At 50.1% G+C, this 25,456-nt stretch overlaps 1 protein-coding gene across 3 annotated transcripts in view; it reads right to left on the reverse strand.

Moving 5' to 3' along the window:
- The window catches only part of ARHGEF4 (Rho guanine nucleotide exchange factor 4), a 253,022-nt gene extending 233,810 nt beyond the window's left edge, over positions 1-19,212 (reverse strand). For all 3 annotated transcript variants that reach the window (XM_032412865.1, XM_032412855.1, XM_032412851.1), the window contains exon 1: positions 19,078-19,212. In XM_032412865.1, coding sequence (XP_032268756.1) covers positions 19,078-19,116 — 39 coding nt within the window. In that variant the 5' untranslated portion in view covers positions 19,117-19,212. The remainder of the gene's footprint in view (positions 1-19,077) is intronic.
- Positions 19,213-25,456: the final 6,244 nt, after the last annotated feature.

Consider the following 25,456-nt stretch of genomic DNA (forward strand, 5'->3'; position numbering starts at 1 on the left):
TCATGCCTCTGCCATCAAAGGGAAGTTGTTAAATCCAGCTGCTGTCACTTATACCTCCTCACCTTTTTAAAGACTTATTGAGGTATAATTTACATACCATACAAATTACTCATTTAAAGTAGACAATTGGATTTTTTTAAATAAACTCATAGAGTTGTACAACCATCACCACAATCTACTTGGAGAATGTTTCCCCTCCCCTCAAAGGAAATCCTACTAGAATTCCCTCCCTATTACACATCCCAACAAACACATCTCAACCTCACCCTACTTTCTATCTCTATAGACTTGCCTATTCTGAATATTTCCTATAGGTGGGATTGTACGTCATCTTTGTGACTGGCTCCTGTCACTAGCCATAATTATTTTGAGATTCATCTACATTGTATTTGTCAATAATTCATTCCTTTGTTGCTGAGCAGTATTCCATTGAATGGATATGCCACAATTTGTTTTTCCTCTCAACTGCTGATGGACATTTGAGTTATTCATAGTTTGGGACTATTATAAATGAAGTTGCTCTGAGTATTCATGTACAAGTCTTTGTGTGGATGTATGCTTTCATTTCTCTTGGATAAATGCATAGAGGCGAATTGCTGGGTCAGGTGGTAACTCTATGTTTAACATTTTGAAAAACTGCCAAACAGTTTTCCAAAGTGGTTGCACCATTTTACAGTCTAGCCAGGAATGTATGAGGCTTCCAACTTCTCCAGATCCTCACCAACACTTTCTATATTTTTTATTACAGCCATGCTAGTGCGTGTGAAGTGCTAGCTCTGTGATTTTGATTTGCATTTTCCTAAGGACTAGTGATACTGAGCAAATTTGGATGTGTTTATTGGCCACTTGTACAGTCTCTCTGGAGAAATATCAATTCAAAATCCTTTGCCTACTTTTACATTTGGGTTGCGTTCTTATTATTGAGTTGTAAGACTTGTTTATGTAAATCCTGGATATATTTGTCTTATCAGATATATGATTTACAAATATTTTCTCCCATTCTGTGTACTTTTAACTTTCTTGATGGTATTTTTTTTGTTTGCAGCATAAAAGTTTTTTCAGACCAAATTTTTATGTTTCTTTGTCATTTCTCAAATGTCTTTCAGTCATTGATTTCCAACTTAATTCCATTTTAGTTGAAGAACATACTTTGTATGATTTCAATCCTTTTACATTTTTGATGCTTGTTTTATGGTTTAACATATGGTCTATTCTGGAGAATGTTCCATTCACACTTGAGAAGAATGTGTATTCTACTTTTGTTTGGAGTAACGTTCTATAGATGTCTATTAGTTCTAAATAGTTCACAGTGTTGTTCAAGTCCTCTGTATCCTTGTTGGTCTTTTGCCTAGTTGTTTTATCAATTAATTAAAGTCTGATATTGAAGTCTCCAACTATTATTATTAAATTGTTTATTGCTCCCATCAATTCTGCCTATTTATGCTTCCTATACTTTGGGACTCCGTTAGTAAGTACATATGTATTTTTGATTATTTTTTTTTTAAAGATTTTATTTATTTATTCATGAGAGACAGAGAGAGAGACAGAGGCAGAGGGAGAAGCAGGCTCCTCGCGGAGCAGGGAGCCCGATGTGGGACTCGATCCCAGGACCCTGGGATCATGACCTGAGCCGAAGGCAGACGCTTAACCGACTGAGCCACCCAGGCATCCCTGTATTTTTGATTATTATATCATCTGGATGGATCAACCCTTTTATCATTGTAAAATGTCCCTCTTGCTGAGGTCTGTGCAGACTTTCACAGACCAATCAAAGCAAGAAACTCTTAAGAATGACCTGGTGGAGGCCTTGAAGAGAAAGCAGCAGTGTTAGAGCTCGGCTCCACGCTCCCTGCACACGCCACAAGCTCGTTAGATTCCTTTCTTAGAGAACTTGTCTTCTGCTCGCTTCCCTCGCCCCTCGCCTCCCCACCAGGTTACATAACGCCGGCTTCACTGACCACACGGTGCCATCTCTCCCTGAGAATAAAGCCCAGTAAACACCCTCCATCTCTGAGGCCTCCTTCCCACCACGTTTTGCTATCAGAACTCTCCATATTTCCACAGAGACCGTGTGTTTTCATTTGTTCCAGGCCCCCATTTGCCCCCCCATTTATAGGCATAAAATACACTGTCTGTCCGCCTCCCCTTGCCTTCCACCTTTTTGTTACATTGGTGTAAAAAATGTAAAACAAAAAAATTTTATGAACTAACAACAACAACAAAAGAGTCCCTCTTTATCTGTAGTAAAATTTTTTGTTTTAAAGCCTGTTTGGGCTGATACATGTATAGTCACTCGTGTTCATGTTGTTTTCACAGTATATTCTTCCACTCTAAGTTTCAACATATTTGTGTATTTGAATCTAAAGAGTCTCCTATAAAGAGCATATACAGATTATCCTTGACTTACAGTGGGGTTACATCCCAATAAACCCATCATAAGTTAAAAATATCATAAGTCAAAATGCATTTAATATGCCTAATCTACCAAACATAGCCTCGCCCACCTTACACATGTTTAGACACTTACATTAGCGTATAGTTGGGCAAAATCATCTAACAAAAAGCCTATTTTATCATAAAGTGTTGAATATCTCATGTAATTTATTGAATGTTCTACTGACAGTGAAAAACAGAACGGTTGTAAATGTATCAGTTGCTCGCCCTCATGGTCCCACAGCTAACTGGGAGCTGTCTTCACTGCTCCTGCCCAGCATCACAAGACAGTATCTTAACACATATTGCTCACCTGGGAAAAGATCAAAATTCAAAATTCAAAGTACAGTTTCTCCTGAATGTGTATTGCTTTTGCACTGTGATAAAGTGAAAAATTAGTAAGTGGAAACATCACAAGTCAGGAACCACCCAGTTGGATGTAGTTTTTTTGATTTGGGTTTTTTTTTTTTTTATCCTTTCTGACAACCTCTGCTTTAGATGAGATCTTCCACTTAGCCTCTTGTTTTCTTTATGTGTCATGTCTTTTTTGTGTTCCTCCTTCATTACCTTCTTTGCCTTTAGAATATCTTCTAGTGTGATATTTTAATTCCTTTAATGTGTTTTTTTTCCCCACACTTTTTTAGTTGTTTTCTTAGTGCTTACAATATTCATCTTATCTTACCAGGATCTGCTTCAGATTTATATGAACTTAATTCCAATGAGATATAAAAACTTTACTTCTATATAGCTCCACTTTCTTCTCCTTTTTTGGTGCTATTAGTTTCATACACACTGTGTCTATAGATGTTACAAACCCATCAACATGTTGCTATAATTATTACTCTATACAATTTTATATATATATATGTATATATACATATACGTATACATACATATATATATACATATATATATAGCGAGAGAGAGAGAGAGATTTTATTTACTTATTTTAGAGAGAGAGAAAGCGTGAGCCAGGATGGGCAGAGGGGGAGGGAGAAGGAATCTGAAGTAGACTTCACACTGAGTGTGGAGTCCGATGTGGGGCTCTCTCCCACAACCGCAAGATCATGACCTGAGCCAAAACCAAGAGTCGGACGCTCAACTGACTGAGCCACCCAAGCACTTCCAATTTTATGTATTTTTAAAAAGCTGAGAGAAGTATATATTTACAGAGTTTGTTATATTAACCTTATTTACCATTTCTGATTCTCTTCAATTCCTTCTATGGATTTGAGTTATCATCTGGTAAGGTACGATACAGCTGCGTTCTCAATCATTTATGTTGTACGCAACCCACATCTGATGTCACCACTCCGACTCTCCACCACCCTCAGGAAATGTCTGGGCTAAGGCCCATCCTGGCCCTACTCTGCTTCCAGAACTATCTCTTCCGTGTCCCAGCGCACACCCTGTGCTTCTAAGATTCCCATGCTCACAACATACACCCTCATTGATCCTTTGCCTTTTTGCATGTTGTCCTTTCCTGCTTCACCAGGCTCCCCCCAGCTCACTCTTCAGAGTCTCCCTCAAGTCCCACCTTAGCCGTGCAGCCTTCTTTGAGGTTCTGTGGGCAGCAGGCCCCCCTGACACCAGTGCCTCCCACAGTCCTGCATAATGGCCTATTTACCTGTCAGCCTCCCTGGTTTCCCAGGAGTGCCTCGTCTCCTGGGCGCCCTAATTCTGACTGCTTTTTGTTTCAATCCCCGGCTGCACAGGCATTGCTGTTGTTATTGCCGTTGATGCTGTTGCTGCAGCTGCTATCGGCTGATCTGTCTCCCCCACTAGACTTACAGGCTCTGCTGAGGGGACAGCATGGCTCAGTCCGTCTAGAACCCCAGCTCCCGGCACAGCACGGGGCCCGCAAGAGCAGTTGCTCAGCAATACTTCTGAGTGAAAATTGTGAAGTTGGAGGAATTTGTCTCTCCTGTTATAAAAATAACATCTATAATAGCAAAATAGCTAAGTATGAAATGCTCACCATATGTCTTGTACCTTTTTATACATTATTTAATCCTAAAATGATGTAGGTGGTATTGTCTTTATTCTACGGACACCTTTATGAAGCTCAGAACAACAACCTGCCCAAGCTATTTGCACAAGCTACTATCTGGTGGCGTTTTAATCGGGATGAGGTCTTTCTGACTCCCAATGTCTGAGTGTACAAACATTAACTCGTGATGTCTCATGAATGTTATAGAATCTCCAGGACACTGGCACAGTGACTCTTAATATCCTCACGTTTCCTGCTGGCTATGTCCACGGAGGCCCTGTTAGGGTCAGTGACTTACTCTAGATCACAGATGAGCTGATGACAGGAGGATTCTAGTAGCCATGTGTCCATGTTGGTGATGTCACTCTGCTTCTTCTAGTGACCCACAAAATGCTGGCCTCTGACCTGCAGCTTCACAGGTACACTGGACGCCCACAGCCTACCCCACTCCAATCTCTAGGACAAGAGACAGTGTGCAGCCGCCCACCCAAATCCTGGCACCAGGTCCTGTTCCTCCTTAGGCCGAGTAAAGAGGTTTGCCCAAGCTGAAGGAACTGCTCCCAGGTGCTGACTGGGGCCCACTCTTGCCCACATATCCTAGCTGTCCATCTCGTGGGGGAAGAGTGTGGCCTTCCTTCTTCTGAAAAGACATAGCTGCCCAAGAAACAACACTGTACAACTAATGCAAACCAGAGCTGGGTGTGGAGCCTGCACAGGCTCTTCTCCCAACAAATGAAATAACAAGCCACATACAGAGTGGGCCTCACCCACTTGTGGCCAGCAGACAATGTCTGTCACCATTTATGGACACATCCTGATTTGTGTCCTCTCTGCCCTCTTTCCCAGATCACGCCTCTCTCCTCGCCCCACCACAGGCAAGGGAAAGGCATGCGCTGACCTTTGGTCACAGAGAACCTGTCCCATCCCAGCTATAGTCAGTACTTGTCCTCCAAATGCAAGCACGTCTGCACTTCAATAGCAGTCAGGACTCCTGACTTTTAATTAGTGTCCTGCACAGTGCACAAACCTGGAGAACCTCACATCCCATCTGACCGTTCCACAGCCCTGAGCGGGGAACTCAGCAAGATGATTATTCTAGTTTTGCACCAGAACGGACCTACTCAGAGGACTGAGTGAACTGCTTATAGTGGATCTGCAGGCATGGCAGTCCCAGGTCGCAGCCCAGGCCATTCTGCAGGCTGTGTGGTGGGGCCTGGAGTACATCACGCTCTGCACAGGGATAGTCTTCCTCTGACACAGAAGCACATGCATGACAGAGGGCCTGGATGGCCCCAGAATGTCATCAGAAAGGGTCTCCCTGGAAAGCCTAAACTGCTAGGGCTGCCCACTATGCAGCAAAGTGGGGGTTTTGAAGTTGGATCTTGTTCCATTACTTCCTTGTTCCCCCACCACTGCTGTGCTCACCACCTCGAAGAGTTTTAATTCTCTCACCTACAAATTGAGGCCTCTGTGAGGAGATACACCTGCCTGCTGCCGCATCGCCCCTGCTGGAGGCTCTGCCATTCCCACAGTCTGTCTCCACTGCCCACTGGTGGGGTGTTTTATTTATTGTGGGGCCCATTGTGTTAGGACACATGCAGCTGGACCACAGAGGAGCCTGTGTGTCCTGAGAGAGGCAGTGGGCCATTTTGGGGGGATTTGGAATTGGGAGTTGTGGGCGATAGACAAGTTGGAGGGGTCCCAGGACCTGGCTCACTGGAGAAGCACAGAGCCAGTTCCCAGAGAAAAGCAATGTTTGAATGTGGTGGCCCAGCCACTGTCTGTATCAATAACCCTCCGGGCAGACTCCAGACCACAGGGGTCACCAGAAGTGCCTGTTCCCCTGAAGTGCCCTGAGAGGTGACTCCACCTGCACGAAGAAGGACACAGCACACACTCAGCCAGTGCAGCTCTTACTCTGTCCGTCAGACACAAATCATGTTGATCACACACACTTCTAGTAAGATGTGATATAGATGGCTTTGGGGACTGGGGCTGGATCCTCTGTGGGAATTTGGGGGAATCTGTTCCTTCCTCCCGGGGAGGCTTATCCAGCTATCTTTGTGTGTCACTTTGAGGATACTCTGGAAGTGTGCACTCCAGGCTCCTTCAAGAACCCTCAGTGAGCCAGACTGGCCTGATCCAGCAGTTACAAGCCCTCCAGGTAGTGGTGGGGGGGCTGGAATTGGGGTCTCCTGGAGATGTCACACACTATGTTTCTTGATCATATATGAGGTTTACAACTATTCTATTTCCTCAATGCAAAGATGTCACTAAGTTAATGATAGCTTTTAAGAGGGAAGACTAAATCACTTTTAAATGTACACGTCAATTGTAAGTGCATCTTGATTTCAAAAGTATTAAGCTGTTTTTTAAAAAGTTCATCTTAGACTCAAGGAAAGGTGGGAAGTTACAGGGCCTCTCCTGAGTAATCTGAAGTGAGTCTTCTTCAGGTTCCATGGAGAAAGGTGACCTGGACAAGCCCTCCGGGGCGTTCCCCAGGAGTAGGTGGCCGTTGAGCCCGTACCTGGCAGCTAGGGCACTGGGGCCCCAGCCAGGGCTGCCTCTGTGGACAGCAAAGGGAGTGACCCCCTATAGAGGATACAGAAAACTTCCATGCATCCCAAAGTCTCCCTGTCCTGCCTGTCTCTATGCCTCTGGGACATGACATTGAACACTCAACAGCGTGTCCTCTCTATAAACCCCTGTGAGGAGCCAAAGCTTCCTGAGATCCCTAACGCTCTCCTATTACTCTTCAGAGGGAGCTGCACCAGGTAAAATGTGCCCATTTTATAGAAGAACAAACATGCTCCAAGATTCCGCTCTGCTAGAGGCCACACCAAATGGGGCCATAAGAGCCAGAATCCAGGCCACTGGACTTGCAGAGAGGAGCTTCTGGACTGGGGCTGCAGACACAGAGTGATAGCAAGGAGCAGCAACCCCACATGCTGTCTTCTCCTCTTCTGCCATGGGGGGGGGGTGGTACCCTTTGGCTTGGGGTGCACACAGGCAGGCAATACTTCTTTGTCTGGTGGGCCTGTCTCTCCCTTTTTACCTCTGTGCCTTGGCACCAGCTCTCCCCCACTGACTTTGGCTGGGGCGGAGCATCAGAGGTGTCCAGAGCCCACTCAGCTTCTCCAAGGCATGGCCCTCTGGCCTCCAGGCACCATCCCTGGCCAGGTCTGTCAGCCTGTGCATGGCCACTTCCCCTTTGGGCTCACCGCCTTCCCAGTGCCTGATCCCCCGGGAACCCCCAACCTCTCCAAGCCCCCCTCATTGTGGCCCCATTGCAGCTCATCCCCCATGGGTCGTGTCTGACTCCTTGTCCCACTGACACAGACAATCCACCCCTCCCCTAGGACCCTAGTCTCAGTGACCTGGAATAAAGGGCCATGTTACCAGTCACGTCACTGAAACATGCAGAGCCTTCACTTCACTCAAAGCTCCATGCTGGGCACTTGAGGGCGGGAAAGAGAAACAGTGGCACTGGTCTTTAGGAGCTCGCCATCCGGAGCAGGGGTCTTAACTTGCCATCCACAGGCTTTGTGGGCCTCTGAAATTGGAAGCAGAAGGTACATGCACACAAAAGCAGGCAGAGTTTTCAGCATGCGGGTTCATATTCTCTACTGAATACTCAAAAAGTTGCTGGCCTTATAACTCAGGAGTGCTCAGAATCACTTATCAGGGGCTTGTGGCTGGACAGGCTGTGTCTTGCTCATGGCTTAGGCTCCTCAGCACAGGGCCTGGGATCAAACAGGGCTTGGAAAATTCTATGTTTTAGAATGAATGAACTGAATTTCAGGGTTCGAATCAGTATAATGGGCCAGAGTGTAGGATGCTTTAGATTAGATCCTGGCCTGAGGGAGGCACTGCACTCCCCATGGCAGCTGCAGAGGGCAGCCCTGAAAGACAGCAGTGGTCAGGGAGGCACATTTGCCCCAGAGAACGTGGTCTCACACCAATGCTATCACACTGCAAATACAGCCCCACTCCTACTTTGGAGACTGGGGCCTTCAGTGCCCCCTCCCCACCTGTTCCCAATGTCCCGCATCTAGGTCTTCCTCCCCTTTGTGTTGAGGAGTTTCTGCTCCCCATGGGGCCTCTCCCATATCTGTGGTCTGCATGAGGCCAGTCAGCTTCACCCAGAGGTGATCTGCCAACACATGTCTGCCCACAGAACTCCCTGCCAGAGGCTCAGCTCCAGCCCTGTTCCTGAGACAGGGCTGGGGGAGGGTCTCTGGGGAGGGTGAAAGGCTGCCCTGGGGAGGTGGAGCAGGGGAAGAGGCACCATGCTGCACACAGGGGTGGGGCCACATTAGCTGTCCTTTCGGAGCTGCCTTCCCGGTGACCGCCTTCTCCTCCGTCTTACTCACTGCCCTCCAGCTGGAGGCCACACCTTCTCTAAACCAGTGTTTTTTTCCTCCAATGAACCCTTCCCTGATGTTTTATAAACTCCAGAACTCACAGACAAGGGACTGGGGTAGACCCAGCAGGGGACAGAGTATCAGTGTGTTCCTGCCTTGGAGTCTAGTCCTCAGGAACACTCAAGGTCTCCAGGCTAGGCATTTTAAAAATGTGAGCATATTGACTTTCACAACCATCTTATAGAGACATCATTTTATAGATACGAAGACTGAGGATTTAGATAACTAAGTCATACCAAATATGCAGTTAGGATCTTATGGTGGCCCGAAGTCCACTACGGTGACTGACACCTCCTCTGTCTCTCTGTCTTACAGCTTCTGCCCAGTCAGCTGTGAGGACTCATGCTCTCCCTATGGCTTCTTGGGGTTGAGGCATTCATCTCCAGGTAAAAAGCAGATATTAAGGGACAGAGACAGGGTGCATAGCTGCCCCCTGGTGAGATTTGGCTCATGCACGGAGCAGCATGTAGACAGCCTACAGGACCGGGCAAGGTCGGATTCTTGAGTGGGGAGGAGAGAACCTGCTGAAGAGTGGAGCTGGCTTAGTTGGGGGAGTGGGTGAGAGAGGGGCACAGAGCACCAACTCTGCTGGACTCAGCAAGTCAGGAATATATGTGGGCTCTTAGCCATGGTACACAGCAGAATCACCCCAGGGCTTTTCCAGAAATACCTGCTTGGGCTCCCTCTGTAGTAACCAGGGCTGGGAGTGTCTTGCCATGTATTTGTGGATAAAGTTCTCGGGGATTAGGTATGTACCCTACTCATTTCCAAATGAGCAAGAAAGATGACAGCCATCATGACATGCAGGAGCTGGTCTGGCGTCACAGCTGGGCCCTGGCATCATCCTGTGGAACATGAACAATGTCACAGAACATCACCTTTAGGCAAGGCCACTCTGGGACCGTGATGGGGAAACAAGCACCTGTCATATTCACATCTGGGCACAGACGGAACATGCACGCTGTCCAGCTCACAAAGACCAAACAGCCCTGGGCTGGCTACTCTGGGCGATGGCTGCCACTTTACCAGTCCCAGATCTAGCCTCAAACTTGTCCCTTGTGCTGGGAAAGATTTCTTAAGAATTGCCCCTGCTTCCTTCCCACATCCAGTGGAGAGCAAAGCCCTGCTTCCATAAATCTCCCCAAACCCACCTCACCAGACCCAAATGCCACAGCCAGTCTTTCTAACACTACCTCACTGAGATGCAAGGAGGCATTTGCATACTCCCAGGAGTGAGGTCTCAGACGACCAAGCACCCCAGGTGGGCACAGTGCCCACGCCTGACACCTATTATAGAACTAGCCAGAACTGACACATCATTGATGACGCACAGACATTCTTGTCCTAAGGACGTCTCCTGCTGAGCACTCAACCGAGGAAGCCAGAAACACCTTTCTCTATTTTGGATGGGGCCTCCACCTTGCTCTCACTAACCATCATGGTCTCTGTGGCCATGGCAGCCAGGAAGGGACTTGTTTTCAGAGAAGGAAGGGTGCTCTGAGAGGCTGTGGCTGGGAGACCTCAGGCTGGTTCTGCCAAGGAGACAGCCTGGCTCGACGGAGGTGTGACTGATAGGAGGTAGCTGACAGGTACAACTGCGTTCACTGAAAGTATGACTGGATGGTTTCTGACACATGTAAAGAGCATAAAGCTATCACCACACGCAGAACAATGCACGCCTCTAACACCTCCTGTCCCTGTGTCATCCCACTCTCCTGCCCCCACCTGCCCTACGCCCTGTCCCCAGGCACTACTGATGAGTTTGCTGTCACTAGAGATTCATTAGTGCTGTCTCGAATTTTAGATAAATGCAAGCATTCGGCACTGTGGCTTCTCTCACTCAACCTAACTCTCTGGAGACTGACCCAGGCTGGCATAGGCACCAGCAGCTCATCCTCTCAGTTGCTGCTATGGTGTGGACAGACCACCACTTAGCTGTTTCCCATTTTCTCAAAAGCCTCAGTGTCCACACAGAAGAAAGCGCTCCCGGGACCCTGGCTTCTCCCATTGGCTGTGTGAACCACTCTGAGGCGAGTTGCTAACAGCCAGTGATCTCCTGTTGAACAGGGACTTTGTCCCTACATCAGGAACTGTAGCCAACAGTATCAGCATAAGCAGCACCCTCACGGCCCAGTATCAGGACATGGATTTCCACTCAATCCCACTGGTTATAAGAAAAAAACATTTGTTTGGGGGAAGAAAGGCACAAGGAGATTAACAGATGTTGAGTGCTCACTCTGTGCTGAGGGAATCCCACGCTTTCCCAACTTTTACTATCGAACTAACTTCCACAATACCCCTGAAATGGACAGGTTTGCGTGAAGGAACGCTGAGCAATGTGGGAGAGCTGGTCCACGCTAGGGCCCCATGGGCCCATCACCAATGCAAAGGGACCCGGGAGGAGGGGCAGGTGCCATAGCAGGTGGCTTCTAGACTCAGACTTTGCTCCAAGAAGATCCCTTCTCAAGCTCATAGGCAAAAAGTTGTCAAAGAGAGGCCAATCAGCCTACTTGGTACAAACACAGATGATGCTCAAGGCATATCAAGCCGGCCTGGGTGGGATGGGTCTGTAGTGGGATACCGACGAGATTTACCCATATTCACTACAGTCAACAGGGTGGTGTCGACTGGGCAGGGAGGCACATCCTCCCCACCTCAGTTATTACAGGGTGGTGGGGGGTTGGAGGGCAATGTGTGGTCTGACTTCAGCTTCTCTTTAGTCAGGAGAAACCCCAAGAACAGCCCTGCTCTGATGGACTGTGCAGGCAGCTCAGGGTCTACCATACAGGAATGCTCAGCTAGGCTGCACAGAGTCACCCCAGAGCCTAGAAGCCAGGGCTGAGGCCCCTGCCCTGAATTCTGACCCCCTTGGTCTGGGGGTAGCCAGTGGCTCTGACATGTAATTGCGGCTCAGGGGGGCTACAGCCTCAGGTAACCAGGCTTGTTTTTGTGTTAATGTGTATGGCATATCATACATCAGAGTAAGATGGAAAAGCTGGGAACATGAGGGAAGAGGAAATTATACTGAGTGGTCATTGGGTCTCCTAAGAACAGTAAGAAACAGAAATAGCAATAAGGAGACCCTTAATAAAGGTACCGCTGAATGAACGAGTGAAAGGGGCACCTGGGTGGCTCAATCAGTTAAATGTCTGACTCTTGATTTCAGCTCTGGTTTTGATGTTGGGGTTGTGAGTTGAAGCCCTGTGTTGGGCTCTATGTTGGGCATGGAGCCCACTTAAAATAAATAAATAAGTGTGTGTGTGTGTGTGTGTGTGTGTGTGTGTGTGTAGGGGTGACAAACAATTATAAGCCAGTATGCTCCTATGACTGAAGGAAGCTGAGTTGTAGCACAGAGAAGGGCCTGAAGGGGGTAGGGAGGCACCAAGGAAGACTTTCTGGAGGTAACACTACATCCTGAAAGAGAAATGGGGCAGGGAACTTCCAAGAGGCTGAAGCAGTGAGTGCACCCTGGGACAGGGCACCTTGTGAGCATGGGGGAGCCCCCAACGTGATGACCTGTGATACATGGGTCACCAGATGAGGGGCTGCAGGGCCTCATAGACAGCACCACCCACACCCCCAGAAGGTTCAGACTGGGTACCTCAGGAGGGTTCAGAAGCCAGGCATGGGGCCAGAACAGTCAATATCACTTAAACTCACAGCCTTACAACTGGCAAGGGGGAGACTGCCCATTGCAGAGATGAGGAAACCATGAAAGGGTTCCCTAAAGAAAGAGCGCCCCTCACGAGCCAGGGAGCCAGGGTGCAGGCATGCTGCCCAGTTCTACTAGGCAGGAGAAGCAAACAAAATATCCAGGGTCAGCAAGTCCTACATGAGACCAAGAGCAAATTCTAGCCCAGCACCTCCCTGGGGTTACAGACTGGCTGGAGTTTCAGGGTGGCACATTAAGGGCTGAGTCTGTAGTAGGTAGTAGAGTATTGTCACTGCCCCCAGCAAAGGGGAGGCCAGGCACCCAGAGCGGGGAAGGCTGGGCCACCCCACATCTGGAGAGCAGGGCTGGGCTTGCTCGAGTTTAGAGAGAAGGTTGTAGGAGTCTCCAGAACATCTACCCTGAGCCTGCCTGCTCAGGCCCTCTGGATTAAGGGGCCCCCTTAATCCCGTGGGGCTCTGACTTGGCTGAGATCTTCTGCAGCTAATTCATTCATGGGCTCCGTTTGCACTTCCCAGGACACACTATGCTCTAAGCCCCAGCCCTGCCCTCTCAGAGTCTACAGTGTAGGGGGAGAAAAGAGGACCCAGAATATGAAAGTTCTCAAGGAATATGTTAAATGGCTGGGTGGAGGTGATCTTATCATGGTTGCCTCCCAAGTTGGCAGAGGGAGCAGAGTGAGGGGCTAGAACAAAAGGTGGGGACCATGCCCAGGGACCTCTGGCTTGTGGCCACAACTAAGGCTTATGAAGTACGGTGTGAGAGAGCAGGCCCCAGGGTGGGAACCTCTGAGGAGTGGCAGGGAGAAAGCAGCCCTGGGGAGGTCCTGAGAGCCTCCTGGTAGACAACTGGCCCCCATGCCTGGTCTGTCCCGCCCATCCACCCTCTCCTCTCTGCCATCCAGTAGGACCAGCTTCTTTAGGGCTCAAAGGGACAGCCTCTCTATGACCTCTCATAGGACAGGGTCTTTGTGGCCTCAGGTACCTACTATGACCTTTACAAAGAGGAGTTCAAATATGTAGGTGACAACCTAGCAAATGTCCCAAGGGACCTGGGGCTTACACTTTCCCACCCGCAAAGTTGGGAGGATGAGTGAATCCTGGTGGGATTTTTCCTTAATTGCACACCATGAGGGGGTATTTGTTGCTTTCCTGCCCAGGATTTGAACAGCAGTCCTGATCGTGGTTGGGGGGGCGGGGGGGGGGAAGCCCAGAGAATTGAGAAACTGGGGCCCACCCATCTCAGAAATAAAAAGGGGGCAGATACCCTCTCTTCCCACCTTTCAAAGGGCAGCTCAGCTGAGCTCCAGCCAGGACCTTGGATCTTGAGGACAAACCTAAATGTCTATAAGAGGGAGCTAGAAAGTATTCTCAGTGAGGAGCAGTAGAGCTGAGTGTCCTCCAGGGGCGTCCTAAGCAGCTGGCCCACCTAGAAGGACTTACTGTGCTTTGCCTCTCTAGATTCCTGCCCAAGCTGGGTCCTATGAGCTACCCTCCAACTTGCCAAGACAGTTACTTTTTCACTTGACTGGAGTCTATTTCTGTCTTTTGCAACCAAGAGCCGTCACTAGTAAAGAAATTGGTACCAAGATGATTTCAGATAACAGACCCATCAGGAAAGGGGAAGGGAGTGTCTCGTATTGGTTATTCCACCTGATTAAGGCCAATGGCAGTGAAAATATATTGGGAATTAAGTTATGGAACTCTGGCATCCCACTAGGCATGCACGGCAAACCCCTAATCAAATCAGCTATGGCCAAATGTCCACTAGGGGCTTTTAGGGGAAAAGTGACTCTTACAACAAAACCTGAGAAAAAGGAATGAAGAATTCAAGCACTATGGGGTGGGCTTATTTCTTCCAACTGCTCTGGTCAGCTTAAAGGGAGAGTAACAAAGTCAAATCCCTGAATTCCCAGGGACTCACTATGACCATATATGCAGTGTCTCTTCTCTTTTGTAGCCACAGGCTTGAGACATCTCTAAACCAAAAGCAATCTGATTCCATCCATCTGTGGGCTGATGAATTATAAAGCCCACTGGATTGCTTCCCTGCTCCTGTGTGAAAGTTAGAGCATCATTTAAGAAAGGGTGGGATTTCTGGTTCTAGGAATGGGGCTCTCTTACCCCTAACAGAGGAGGATTCACAAACTTACTGAGTCCTTGCTTCTCACTCTGGCTGCTTCAAGAGCCTGTTTGCACCTGGTCTGTAAAGTAAGACGAGCTCTCCTCATGTCCACCCCTGCCCCCTTCCCTGCCCCAAGAACAAAGTAGAGTCAGATCTCAGCATGGCCATGGGAACCAATTATAAAGTCAAACTATGGAGAAAAAGGCTCATGTTTCAAAAAATTATGACTCTGCTAACATGTACTGGCAAGAAGCTGAGGAGATTGGTGGAAATGGATTCTGAGAGTATTTGACCAAGGTGGGAAGAACATCATTCTGGGTCAGGATGAATGCATCGACATGGGTGTGCCCATCCATTCTAGAGTCAGTGTACTAGCTCGGAGAGCTGGGATGTATTCCAGCAGGTGATGTGTTGGTTGACTAAAACCTCAGCTGGATAATCCCTCCCCCCCCCGCCGCCCCACGAATTGAAACAGGAAAGCCAGAAATTACTTGAAGGAATCCAAATATCTGAAGGAATAGAGTGTTAGAATAGATTTATCAAGAGCAGCCTCTAACTATGTCCCCTAGAGGACCAAAAAGACACACCCTACCCCTCAAGGAACCAAAAAATACTTTGGCAAGGAGAATGTCAACATCTTGGAAAACTGCCATAACACTCTTCTCTACCAGCTGGCAATGCTGATGAGAGATGCTACCTTTGGGGGGAATTCTACGGATGGGATAGCAGGAGGTGACATGACAAGGAGGAGAAGTAATATCAGAATGTTTTGATGCCAGGAGCCCTTTGGCATTGACTGATCAATCATGGGGCTGCCAGGACTGAAATGGATGGGCAAAACCAATTGAGTCCCATTGTACTTGTGTAATATTAATAAAAATGTAAAAAAAAAATTAAACTAGGTCTGGTTAACACAGGGCTCCACAAGTGCCTAGAAGAGTGTCTGGAAGATAGGAGGTGTTTAATAAATGTTTGTTGATTAAACTCCACTGCCCCTTGCCTAATTCCCAAACTTGAGTCAATAGATCCAAAGTTCCTTCAATGAAGGGAAGGTAATTACCTGCAAAAACATCCTAAGTGCATACTGTAAACCTTCTGAAGGCCCCTATACAGAGAAATACCTAGACCTTTCAGAGATTACTGAACACTGGCTCAGAGTTAATATTAATTCCTGGAGGCTCAGGATGCCACTACAGCTCACCACCATGAGTGAGGGCCCATAAGAGGTGAGAGGCACGTCAAGTCATGAATGGAACCTTGCTGTGCATCCAACCTGATAGCAGTCCACTGGAATCCTGAATCTGTCCGATGGTGATTTCCCGAGTTCAGTTGGCAGAGACATGCTCAGTTCCTGGTAGAAACTCCATTCTGATTCCTTCATCCCTGATATGGAGACTTTTGTGGTATGAAAGTTTTACCAGAAGCCTCTGGAACACCCTCTCCCCTCCAAAATAGGGCGTCATAAGCAATACATAATCTCTGGTGAATAGGAAATCACTAACCGGGAGTGGAGATCCCTCCTGTATTCCTACTCAACTTCCCAGTTTGGCTTATGCAGAATACTTAAGATCGTGAAGAATGCCAGTGAATTGTTTCAGGTGTAATTGCAACTGTTCTGTGCTGTCCCACATATGATCTTCTTAAATGGAACAGACCCATTATGTTCCTTGGCCAATGATTTGGTAAAAACTGTTCCTGTGGGTGCTGTGGGTGCCTGTATGTGTGTATGTTTCCCGTCTTAACATTCAGGGATCAATAGAAGTAGGTTGCTTTACTCAAGACAGGGACATTAACATAATTCACCATCCTGCCTTGGGGTTTCAGCTACTCCCTGATTTTGTGCCACCATTTAGTTAGCAGAGACCCTGACCTTCCTACCCCAAAGGACCTCATGCTGGTTTACTGCTGTGTACTGACAGGACTTGGAGAACAGCAAGTGACAAGGTACCCTTCACTTCAGTGAAGGCTCCAGGCAGGCAGCAGAGGTGCCCAGTTGTATGGAACATTTTGGGACAGCCCTTTAAAAGCAAAAGACATGTTGCTGGACATTGGCCCCCTACCACAAAGGAAGATGCACGATTCTTGGTGGACCTCGGATTTTTGAAGCAACATATTTCCTCCTTGGGTGTGTTATTACCACTCATTTCCTGGGTGATCCTAAAGGCAGTGAGCTTCATGTGGGACCCATGCAAACACAAGGTCTCTGGTCCACCTGCACTGTGGAGGGCTCTGTCACACCCCGTGGACCCCACAGCATGAGAGTGCCCACGGCAGAGCCAGACACTATGTAAAGTCTGCAGCAAGTCCCAACAGAAGTCTTACCCGGGACCTGGATTTTGAGGGGCTGCTCTTGGCCTGGGCTTTGGTGGAGACTGACTGTGTCTCCGCTACCAGGGTCTGACTGTGGGATCCAAGGAGCTGAGTTTCCTAGGACAACACAGTGTTCTTGATCAATCAACAACCAAGTAGGTGGCCCATCAAGTGGCCAATACAGGCACAGGCCCAGGTGGGATCAGGAAGTGATTTGAGCAGGTGGTTCCCTTCACCTCCCGCACCTGTGGCCTCCTGGATCATTCTTTATGACCAGTGTCTGAGGAAGAACATGTGTGAACTGTGTTTACAGGTGGCTCTGCAAGATACACCTGCACAGCCAGAAGTAGACTGTGATGGTATTAGGCCCCCTCCCAAGGGTGGCTCTGAAGGACAGCTGAAAGGGAGATCCTCTGAGAGGTACATCTAATCACCCCGTATGTGCAGAGAGAGAGGTCTGAGGTATCTCAGGACCAGCACTGGGGTCTGGGCACAGGGAAGGGTAGAACAGCCTCTTGGAACAGGTTGGGGATTTGAGATAGTGTGTCCCTTGAGAATACCTTCCCAAAGATTCCCCCTTCCAAGGAGGCTCCAGTCAGTAGGTGGGCAAGGGGGTTGCCCTGAGTTACCCAGCTACACCTGCCTGTTCCATGACCTTCTGTGGCCAGGAGGGCATCTCAGACTCTGCCTGGCCAACTTCCCCTTATCCAGGTGACCTGCTGCTGTCACTACCATAAATGGGGAAGGAACAGGGTCCCAGACTCACCTCTTTATAAAAAGACGACATTTTGTAATAAGATCCTCTCACCCGCCCTGGAAGGTGGGGAATTATCATCCACATTTTTGAAGTGGGAAAACAAAGACCAAAGCGGTTATGTCCCAAGATTGTATACCCTGTTAGAGGCAGACTCAGAATTCAAAAGGGGGTGCCTGTGTGCTCAGAGCCACACTCTGACACCAGCCAGGCTCCTGTGTTCTCCAAAGGCATCTCCTGCACTCACTCGCATAAGTGAGTACCCTACAAGCCTCAAAGACTCCATCCCTCTCCTCTGCTGATGTTTGTAACCAAGTAATTATCCCCGAAGGTGTGAGCATCCACAGGCTGCTCTTCCACACTGGCTGAGGAACGGGCTCAGGGCCGCTGGGCGCAGGCCCAGTTCTGGGTCATCTAGCTTCTTGCCACTTTCCCCAGAGCTCTCAGAGCCCGTTCAGTCTGCACTTCCAGGAGAAGGCGGCCTCACAGCTAAGCAGAGCTGGACCTCCCACCATGGCCAGCCCCGCTGTCTGGCCTGGCCCCACTCACAGCAGCCCATTCCTCTGGCTGTCACTCTAGCAGCTCTTCCCTGCTTCTTTTGTATGCAGTTGCTTGGGCAGGCAGTCAAGCCATCCCCACCCTGCCTCCCTCCCACCCACCTCCCACTTTGCTCACCGAGGGAGGTGGAGCTTGGCAACCTGCAGAGGGCTACCCCTCTGATAGTGCCCTGGAGCCTACTGCTCACCTGGGGACTCCCGTTGGGGGCAGGGGAGGTAGAGGTACCCCAGATGAATGGATCCCCGTGGCCACTTGTGAATAGTCAGAGACTTTGGGTCTGGGGAGGGTCTACCTTGGGCATAAGTCTAACACTCTCTCAGGTTCCTGTTCCCCTCCTCCTGCTTTGATACACCTTCCTCAAAATGGTGCCCCAACCTCCTTGGCACCCTCCCTTGGTACCCTTGGGTACCCTCAACGGAGGTAATAATAATATCAACCACTTCCTGGGCACCTACGGTGTCAGGCACAAGCCGTCCTTCCCAGAACGGACGGTCCTGCAGGGGCCTAGGCTGCCAAGCGCCCTGCCTGCCGAGGGCCACTAGGTGCCGGGGAGGCTGGGCACCGGGCGGTCTGTTGCCCTGGCAGAGGCTGGCCGGCGGGAGCCTCCGATGCCGCACCTCTCCCTACCTGAGGTTGGGGCGGCCACACTCTCGGTCTCCCGGTCGGCACGTCGGAAAGCTGGGGGTGGCCAGTTGCCCCCACCCACCCGGTGCCCAGCAGTTGGCCCTGGGCGCAGCGGAGCACGCCGGCTCTCCCCATGCGCGGCCAGACGCTGCCCGGCGCCCATCGCGGGGCCGCGGAAGCCTCCTCTCACCTTGAAGAAGCTCCGGAGGAAGTGCACGACGCTGAGCATGGTGGCCCTCGGGGCGCCGCGCCGAGGCGCGCAAAGCCGGGGCGCCGGAGCCCGCCGGCAGGACCGAGAGCCGCGTTGCCGAGCCGGCGCTCCCGGAACGCCAGCCCGCGCCCCGCCCCGGCGCCCGCCCCGGGCCGCCGACACGCCCCGCCTCCCCGCGCTGGGCCGCGCAGGGCACGTGCGGGTCTCAGGGGACGCGCCCAGGCGCCCGCCCCACCCGCTCTGGGTGTGGGTCCCCCGCAGAGCTGGAGAGACGCGGGGCCATCCGCGGACGCGGCCCAGGGACCCCAGGGAACACCTCCCCACGCCCCTTCCCGCGACGTTCCCGCTGGGACTGGGAGCCTAGGAGTGTTTCCTAAGAAAAAACAAGTGCACTCGCACCTTGCACATCTGCACCTACAAAACACAGGCGCGCATCGCGCGGGGTCCCTTGGGCCTGTCCGCCAAACCCTTATCAGGCGACTTTGTCTGTCTCTGCCCCCACTCCGGGGAAGGGGCGGCCTCTCTTCCCGCCTGAGAGCTTTGCTTTTCAATTTTTGAGAATTTACAGAGCATTTGCCCAACGTTCTCATTTACCACGTGAGGAAACAGTCCCAGAGAGGCGCAGCAACATGTCGGAGCTCACACATCTGGTGGGAAGCAAGTGTGGACTAGAACCCCTGGGACCTAATTCTTACTCCAGAACTCACTCTTGCTCCTCTCCCTATGGTTCCAGGTATACTCCTGCAGGTAGAATGTAAGTGGAGAATCATCCCTCAAGTAGGGCAGAGCTGTTATCTGCTAAGGGGCAAAGGGAAGTCCTGGCTGTTTTCCCTGTGGAGTTTAGGGACACACTCCCACTGGCCACTAGGACCACAATATTTTTATGAACCAACTAAAATGTTTTAATTTTAATTACTTTTAAAAACGAAAGAACCTGAGTAAAATAATAATGATAATTATATCGAGCCTGGATTATATTCATCTTTATACAAACACAGTTGTAAAACATAATGTTAAATATATATATTTTTTAATGCCAGAAGGGACCCAGGAAAGAAAAGTGCCAAGGGCCCATGGGTGTCATACTGTAGTCTTGCTCCAAGCCTACCATGTCTGGTATCCAGAGTCTTATGACTGGCTTTGCATATCCCTGCCTATGTCTGCACCATCCCCAATTCCTGGCCCCCTTGAATGCTATTCCTGATCAGCAGCACATGTCCAGTATTGCCTGGCAGAGTGGTTTTTATCCCACAGCCGACCTACCTCTGCTTCTTCCCAGACCCTCAGAGCAGCCAGATCAGAGCAGAAAGCCTGACAGGTAAATGCTCAGAGTTTGTGGGGTCTGGGAGCAGAGGAGAAGGCCATGAGATCATTTGAAAGTCCTGGGTCCCCAAAGCTACTCTCCATTACCCAGCGTCCATGGACCTTGCTTGTCCTTGCTTGCCTATTCCTGAGACCCATGGTGGTACAAGGAAAGGGATGGGATTTGCACTTGGATGCCTGGCTGTGCTCTGCACAAATTGTGTGATCTTGGTCTCCCTTGTAAACGTGTTTCCTTTTTTTTTTTTTAAGATTTATTTATTTATTTGAGAGAGAGAGAGTGCTCGCGAGTGGGGAGAGGGGCAGAGGGAGAGAGAAAATCCTTAAGCAGACTCCTGGATGAGCACGGGGCCGAAGCAGAGCTCAATCCCAGGACCCCAAGATCATGACCTGAGCCAAAATCAGAGTCGGCTACTTAACCAACTGAGCCACCCAGGCGCCCCTGTAAACCTGTTTCTTCAAACTGGGAGAGGAAGACCTGCTGGATGGGGTTGCTATGGAGATTAAAGAGAAATTAAACCTCATGGGTACTCAGCAAATGTTAATTCCCTGTCTTTTGAAGACTTCAAGTGCTACAGCGGGGTTGTGGGGTGTGGGGGGGGTTGTTCAATGAAAATACACAAAGCCCTGGCCACAGATCCCAGCGTTATCTGGACTTCTTCTCTGACCAGCGGAGGAAGCTGTGGATCACAGGTTCTTAGACTTGAACAGGCATCAGAACCACCTGAAGAGTATGGTAGTACACAGGCTTCTGAGCCAACCCCAGAGTTTCTGGAGAGTCATCTAGGGTGGGGCCTGAGTATTTACATTTTAACAAGTTCCCAAGTGACACTGCTACTGCTGATGTTGGGACTGTATTCAGAGAATCCTTGGACCAGGCGCTGGTGTCTGGGCCAGCCTCAGAATTCATAGAGGGACAGACCCCAGGTCGGATTACAGCCATCCCAACAGTTCTATTTACAAGTACCTAGTGTGTCTCAGCCCTGGACTAAGTCCTTGCCGTATCTTCTGCTATTTAATCTCTCAGCAGTCCTGGGGGAAATGACAACACTGGATGCTTAAGGGGAAGTAAGTCAAATGTAATCTTATGTCTGAGTTTTCCTTCTGGAGAACATGATTTTGTGAGAACTTGACTGTATTGTGGAGTTAAAGGGTGTGTGTTCCCTTTTGTTATTAAAAGATAAAAGGAAAAAGATCAGGCTTGCCAGGAGTTAGACGCAAGGGAGGGATGAATAGGCAGAGCACAGAGGATTCTAGGACGATGAAAATACTCTGCATAGTACTACAATGGTGGGTACCTGTCATTATAAATTAGTCAAAACCCATAGAATGTATAACACCAAGAGTGAACTCTAATTAATAAAAACTATGAACTTTGGATGATAATGATGTGTCAATGTAGGGTCAATGATGAGAAATGTCCCATTGTGGTGGGGGCTGTTGATAATGGGGGGGGGGCTGTGCACGTGTGGGAGTGGGTGCATATGAGAAATCTCTGTACCTTCCTCTCACTTTTGTTGTGAACCTAAAAATACTCTAAAAATAGTGTATTTTAAACCCAAAAGCAGGCCTCTTTGATTTGCAGAAGGATTTGCACAACATGGTTTTTAATTAGCACAGTGCTTAAATTCCTATGGTCCTGATTTGGAATCTGTCACATACAGCACACTGAAGCAGGTTCAGCAAGTCAGGGGGTGAGTCAAGTGCTCAGAGACAAAACATTGCACCAGATGCCAGGAGGCACTGGGGCAGCAGGAAGAGCATGGGCTCTGGCAGACAGACAGGGCTCAGGAGTGCCCTGCGTTTCCCTCACTGGTGACCTCCCTCCGTTTGCTGTACATCTCTGTCCCAAGTCCCCAAGTACACATACAGATGGGCCAACACCACCAGCCAGGAGCTGGGTCACAAAAGACAGCCGCCCCCTTCAGTTGATCTCGCAGGATGGGGTTTTGGGAAGATTGTGGAGCAGGTCACCAATCCACAGGCAGCTGGAGGGATGCTGACTCGGGGAAGAGGCAGAAAGCAGGAGAAGCAGGCATGGCAACGGGCAGCCACAGCCAAGACTCTGCAAGAGAAACTGCCCTTTTGGAGAGGCCAGGGCTGGGTCCTCTTCCCAGACATGCTGCAGCCCCAAACACTTTTACTTTGTTCCTAGCCATCGGCCTGCCTCAGCCTCTGCCAGTGGCCCTTCTGTCCCTGGACCTGGATCAGCTCCCAAGATATAAAGTCCAGGATTGCTGGAGTCTCCAGTTACGTGCCTTGCTACAGGGAGCTCAGAGGTAGGGAGAGGATGAGCCTTCAGCTTCCTGGGCAAGAAGCTGGCCTGCCTGCACTGCTGTGTCCTAATGGGCGACAAATCACAGACATATTGGAAACAGAATTTAAGACAGCTCCTCAGGCTGGAAAGCCAGCTGACACCAAAAGATGCTGTTCTCTGGGGTGAATGTGAAGTGCTGAACAGAGACCAAATGAACCCTGATATAAGGGCAGGTCTGCAGAAAGCCAGTTCAGATAGCCAAGGAGACACGGCTGCTGGGGGTCAGCCACCAGACAGGTGTGGCAGCATTAGTCTACCTGCTTGGCTGGTCCAGGAGGCAGTGCCCAAGAGAGGGGCTTTTCTGCCCCTACTACCTGGGCTCTATCATGCCCAATTCTGTAAGTCAGATTTTCATGGGGACTCGGGACAACCTGAAATGCTTTCCTCAGGGACTTCACAACTGAATTGGAATTCTGAAATAGTGGTGTGTGGGAAGGGCAGAAAGGAATTAGGGAAGGCCCAGGGGGAGCCCCCTCTGGTTTCCTCCAAGGGCCACCAGGAGAAGTAGGCAGACGTACTCTGCTGAGTGCTTAGAGCTAGGATAGGAGCCAAGATGGACCTGATGTAAAGAGCTTTGTGACAGTGGCAGATGTGGGACAGTTGGCTGAGAGCATAGAGTCAAGCAGAGGCTGATATACTTGTGAGGAGCTCAGCAAAGCACCTAGCAGAGTCCTGAGCCTCCAAGGCTCCAGAAGAACTGTCTGTGCAAGGTAAAGGGCAATGGGGCCCTTGGGCTGAGCCACTTGCAAAGGATTCCTCCTGCCGCCCACCATTCCTAGCCCCCTCTGCCTTTCCCCAGTTGCCACAAGTGCAGGGCCAGAGGTTCCTCTGTTCTAGGCAGCTCACATACCTGACCTCACCACCTCTCTTGGGGGTGAGTGAGCATCAACCCCACTCACTGGTGAGGAAGCAGCTCAGCTGTGACCTGGGTGCTCAAACGGTCCTACCCTGTGCCACTCTGCTCCCCTTGGCACAATCCCTCTCCTCATTTCCCCTTTTTGGACTCTCTTTTTTGTGGCTGTCTCTCTAAAACCCCTGTCTGTCCCCTCATCTCCTCCACACCTGTCCCCCTGCCAGGAGAGGCAGGCCCTGCAGACACATTGCGTGGGTGACCCAGGAGAGCAATTTAGAACAACCACCAACAGAAGATGGGCCTGCTCCTTGGCCATGCATGGAAAACTTGCATACAGAATACGTAGAAAAGCATGGAGGGAAGAGATTTACCTCTATTTCTATTTTACCACCTGAGGAAATGGAGATTCTGAGAGGTAAAGCACCTTGTACGATGGCCCCTGGGGAGGCAGCAGCTGGAACCTGGTGGTCAGGAGCAGATGAGGGCAGAATGGAGTGTGGGGTGCGGCTAGGGTCTGGGTGGCCAAGCAGAGCCAGAGTGAGCCCTGTGGTGTGAGGTCTCTGTGAAGCCGCACAGAAGGGACCCTGAAAGGAGCGGGGGAATCAGCGAGGAAGAGCTCCTGTGCTGGGTGGAGTGTCCACGAGCTGTCTGCTGGACCTGGCCTGAGTTGCCTCTGAGGGCAGCAGAGCCAGGAGGAACATTCCATGAGGATTCCCATGAAGGTGTTGGTCTCTGAGGGAGTGACTCCTGCACAGTCTCTTACCTACTGTCCCCCCATAGTGAATGAAGGCCAGACAGAGCCCAGGCCAGGAGGGACAGCCCGGGGATCAGTGGAACTGGGATTGGAAACCATCAGCACCATTGCCTCTTCCCGAGGCCACTGACCTAGAGAAGATGGAGGCAGGATGGGAGCCCAGAGCCGAGGCCTCTGCCCAGGGTTCTCTATATGGCCCACCTTCCTGCAGGGATGGCTAGAAATGGGCCCCACCTTAGCCCCTTGATCTTCTTCTTCCTGGTCTAAGAAGCCAAGCTGACACCACTTCTCTGGACACTGGCATCTTCTGCTGACCACCCCACACGGGCCTGGCTACAGTGCACCTTACTGTGCTCTCCTGTCTCCCCACCACAGTTGCACGTGGGCTGGAGTAGGCTGTCCTGTGTAAGGACGATGGAGGCTCCAGGCTGGGCTAAAGGAAGCAGGCAACCGTGCATAAGAGCCTGGCTCTACTACTGCCTGTGTGTGCTTGAGCAAGTCACCCAACGCCTTGTGCCTCGGTGTTCTCATATGTGAAATGGGGTGATGATAGCACCCTCAGGGCTGTTGTCCTTACAGCCTTGACTGTCAGTGTCATGATTACGTAACCCCACTTAGCCCTGAAATCAGTGAGGGAGGCCAGGTATTTTTATCAGCACTTGTAGGGGAATGCCCACCCTTTCCAAGGTGGCTAGCAGCCAAGGGAAAGCTATGAGCCCCCTCCCTTATGGTGGGAAGATGTGAGTGGCAGGAGATCCTGCCCAGGTTCCCATGTGGTACTCGTGTGCAGATGCCGAAAGCAGAAAGGGAAGTGGGGGATGAGGTGGGGGCCCAGTGTGGAGGCAGAGCAAGAGGGCCCAACAGGCCACAGGGAGGGCACTGACAAGCCACTGAGCTTGGTGCAGAAGAAAGCAGACTTCCCAGATCACTTTGGAGGCCTTGCAGGGGGGAGATGGCCCACAGTTGGAGCAGAGCTGAAGCAGTGCAGGTGGCTGGGAGCAGTGGGACTGGGGTGCATTTTGGAGGTACATCCAACAGGAAGTGTTGGTAAACTGGGTGTAGGGCTTTGGGGAAGGGAGGAAACTGATTTTCTTTTTGCCTGATAAAGTAGAGG

This window comes from Phoca vitulina, unplaced genomic scaffold (assembly GCF_004348235.1).
Source record: "Phoca vitulina isolate PV1807 unplaced genomic scaffold, GSC_HSeal_1.0 scaffold1, whole genome shotgun sequence".
NCBI lineage: Eukaryota > Metazoa > Chordata > Mammalia > Carnivora > Phocidae > Phoca > Phoca vitulina.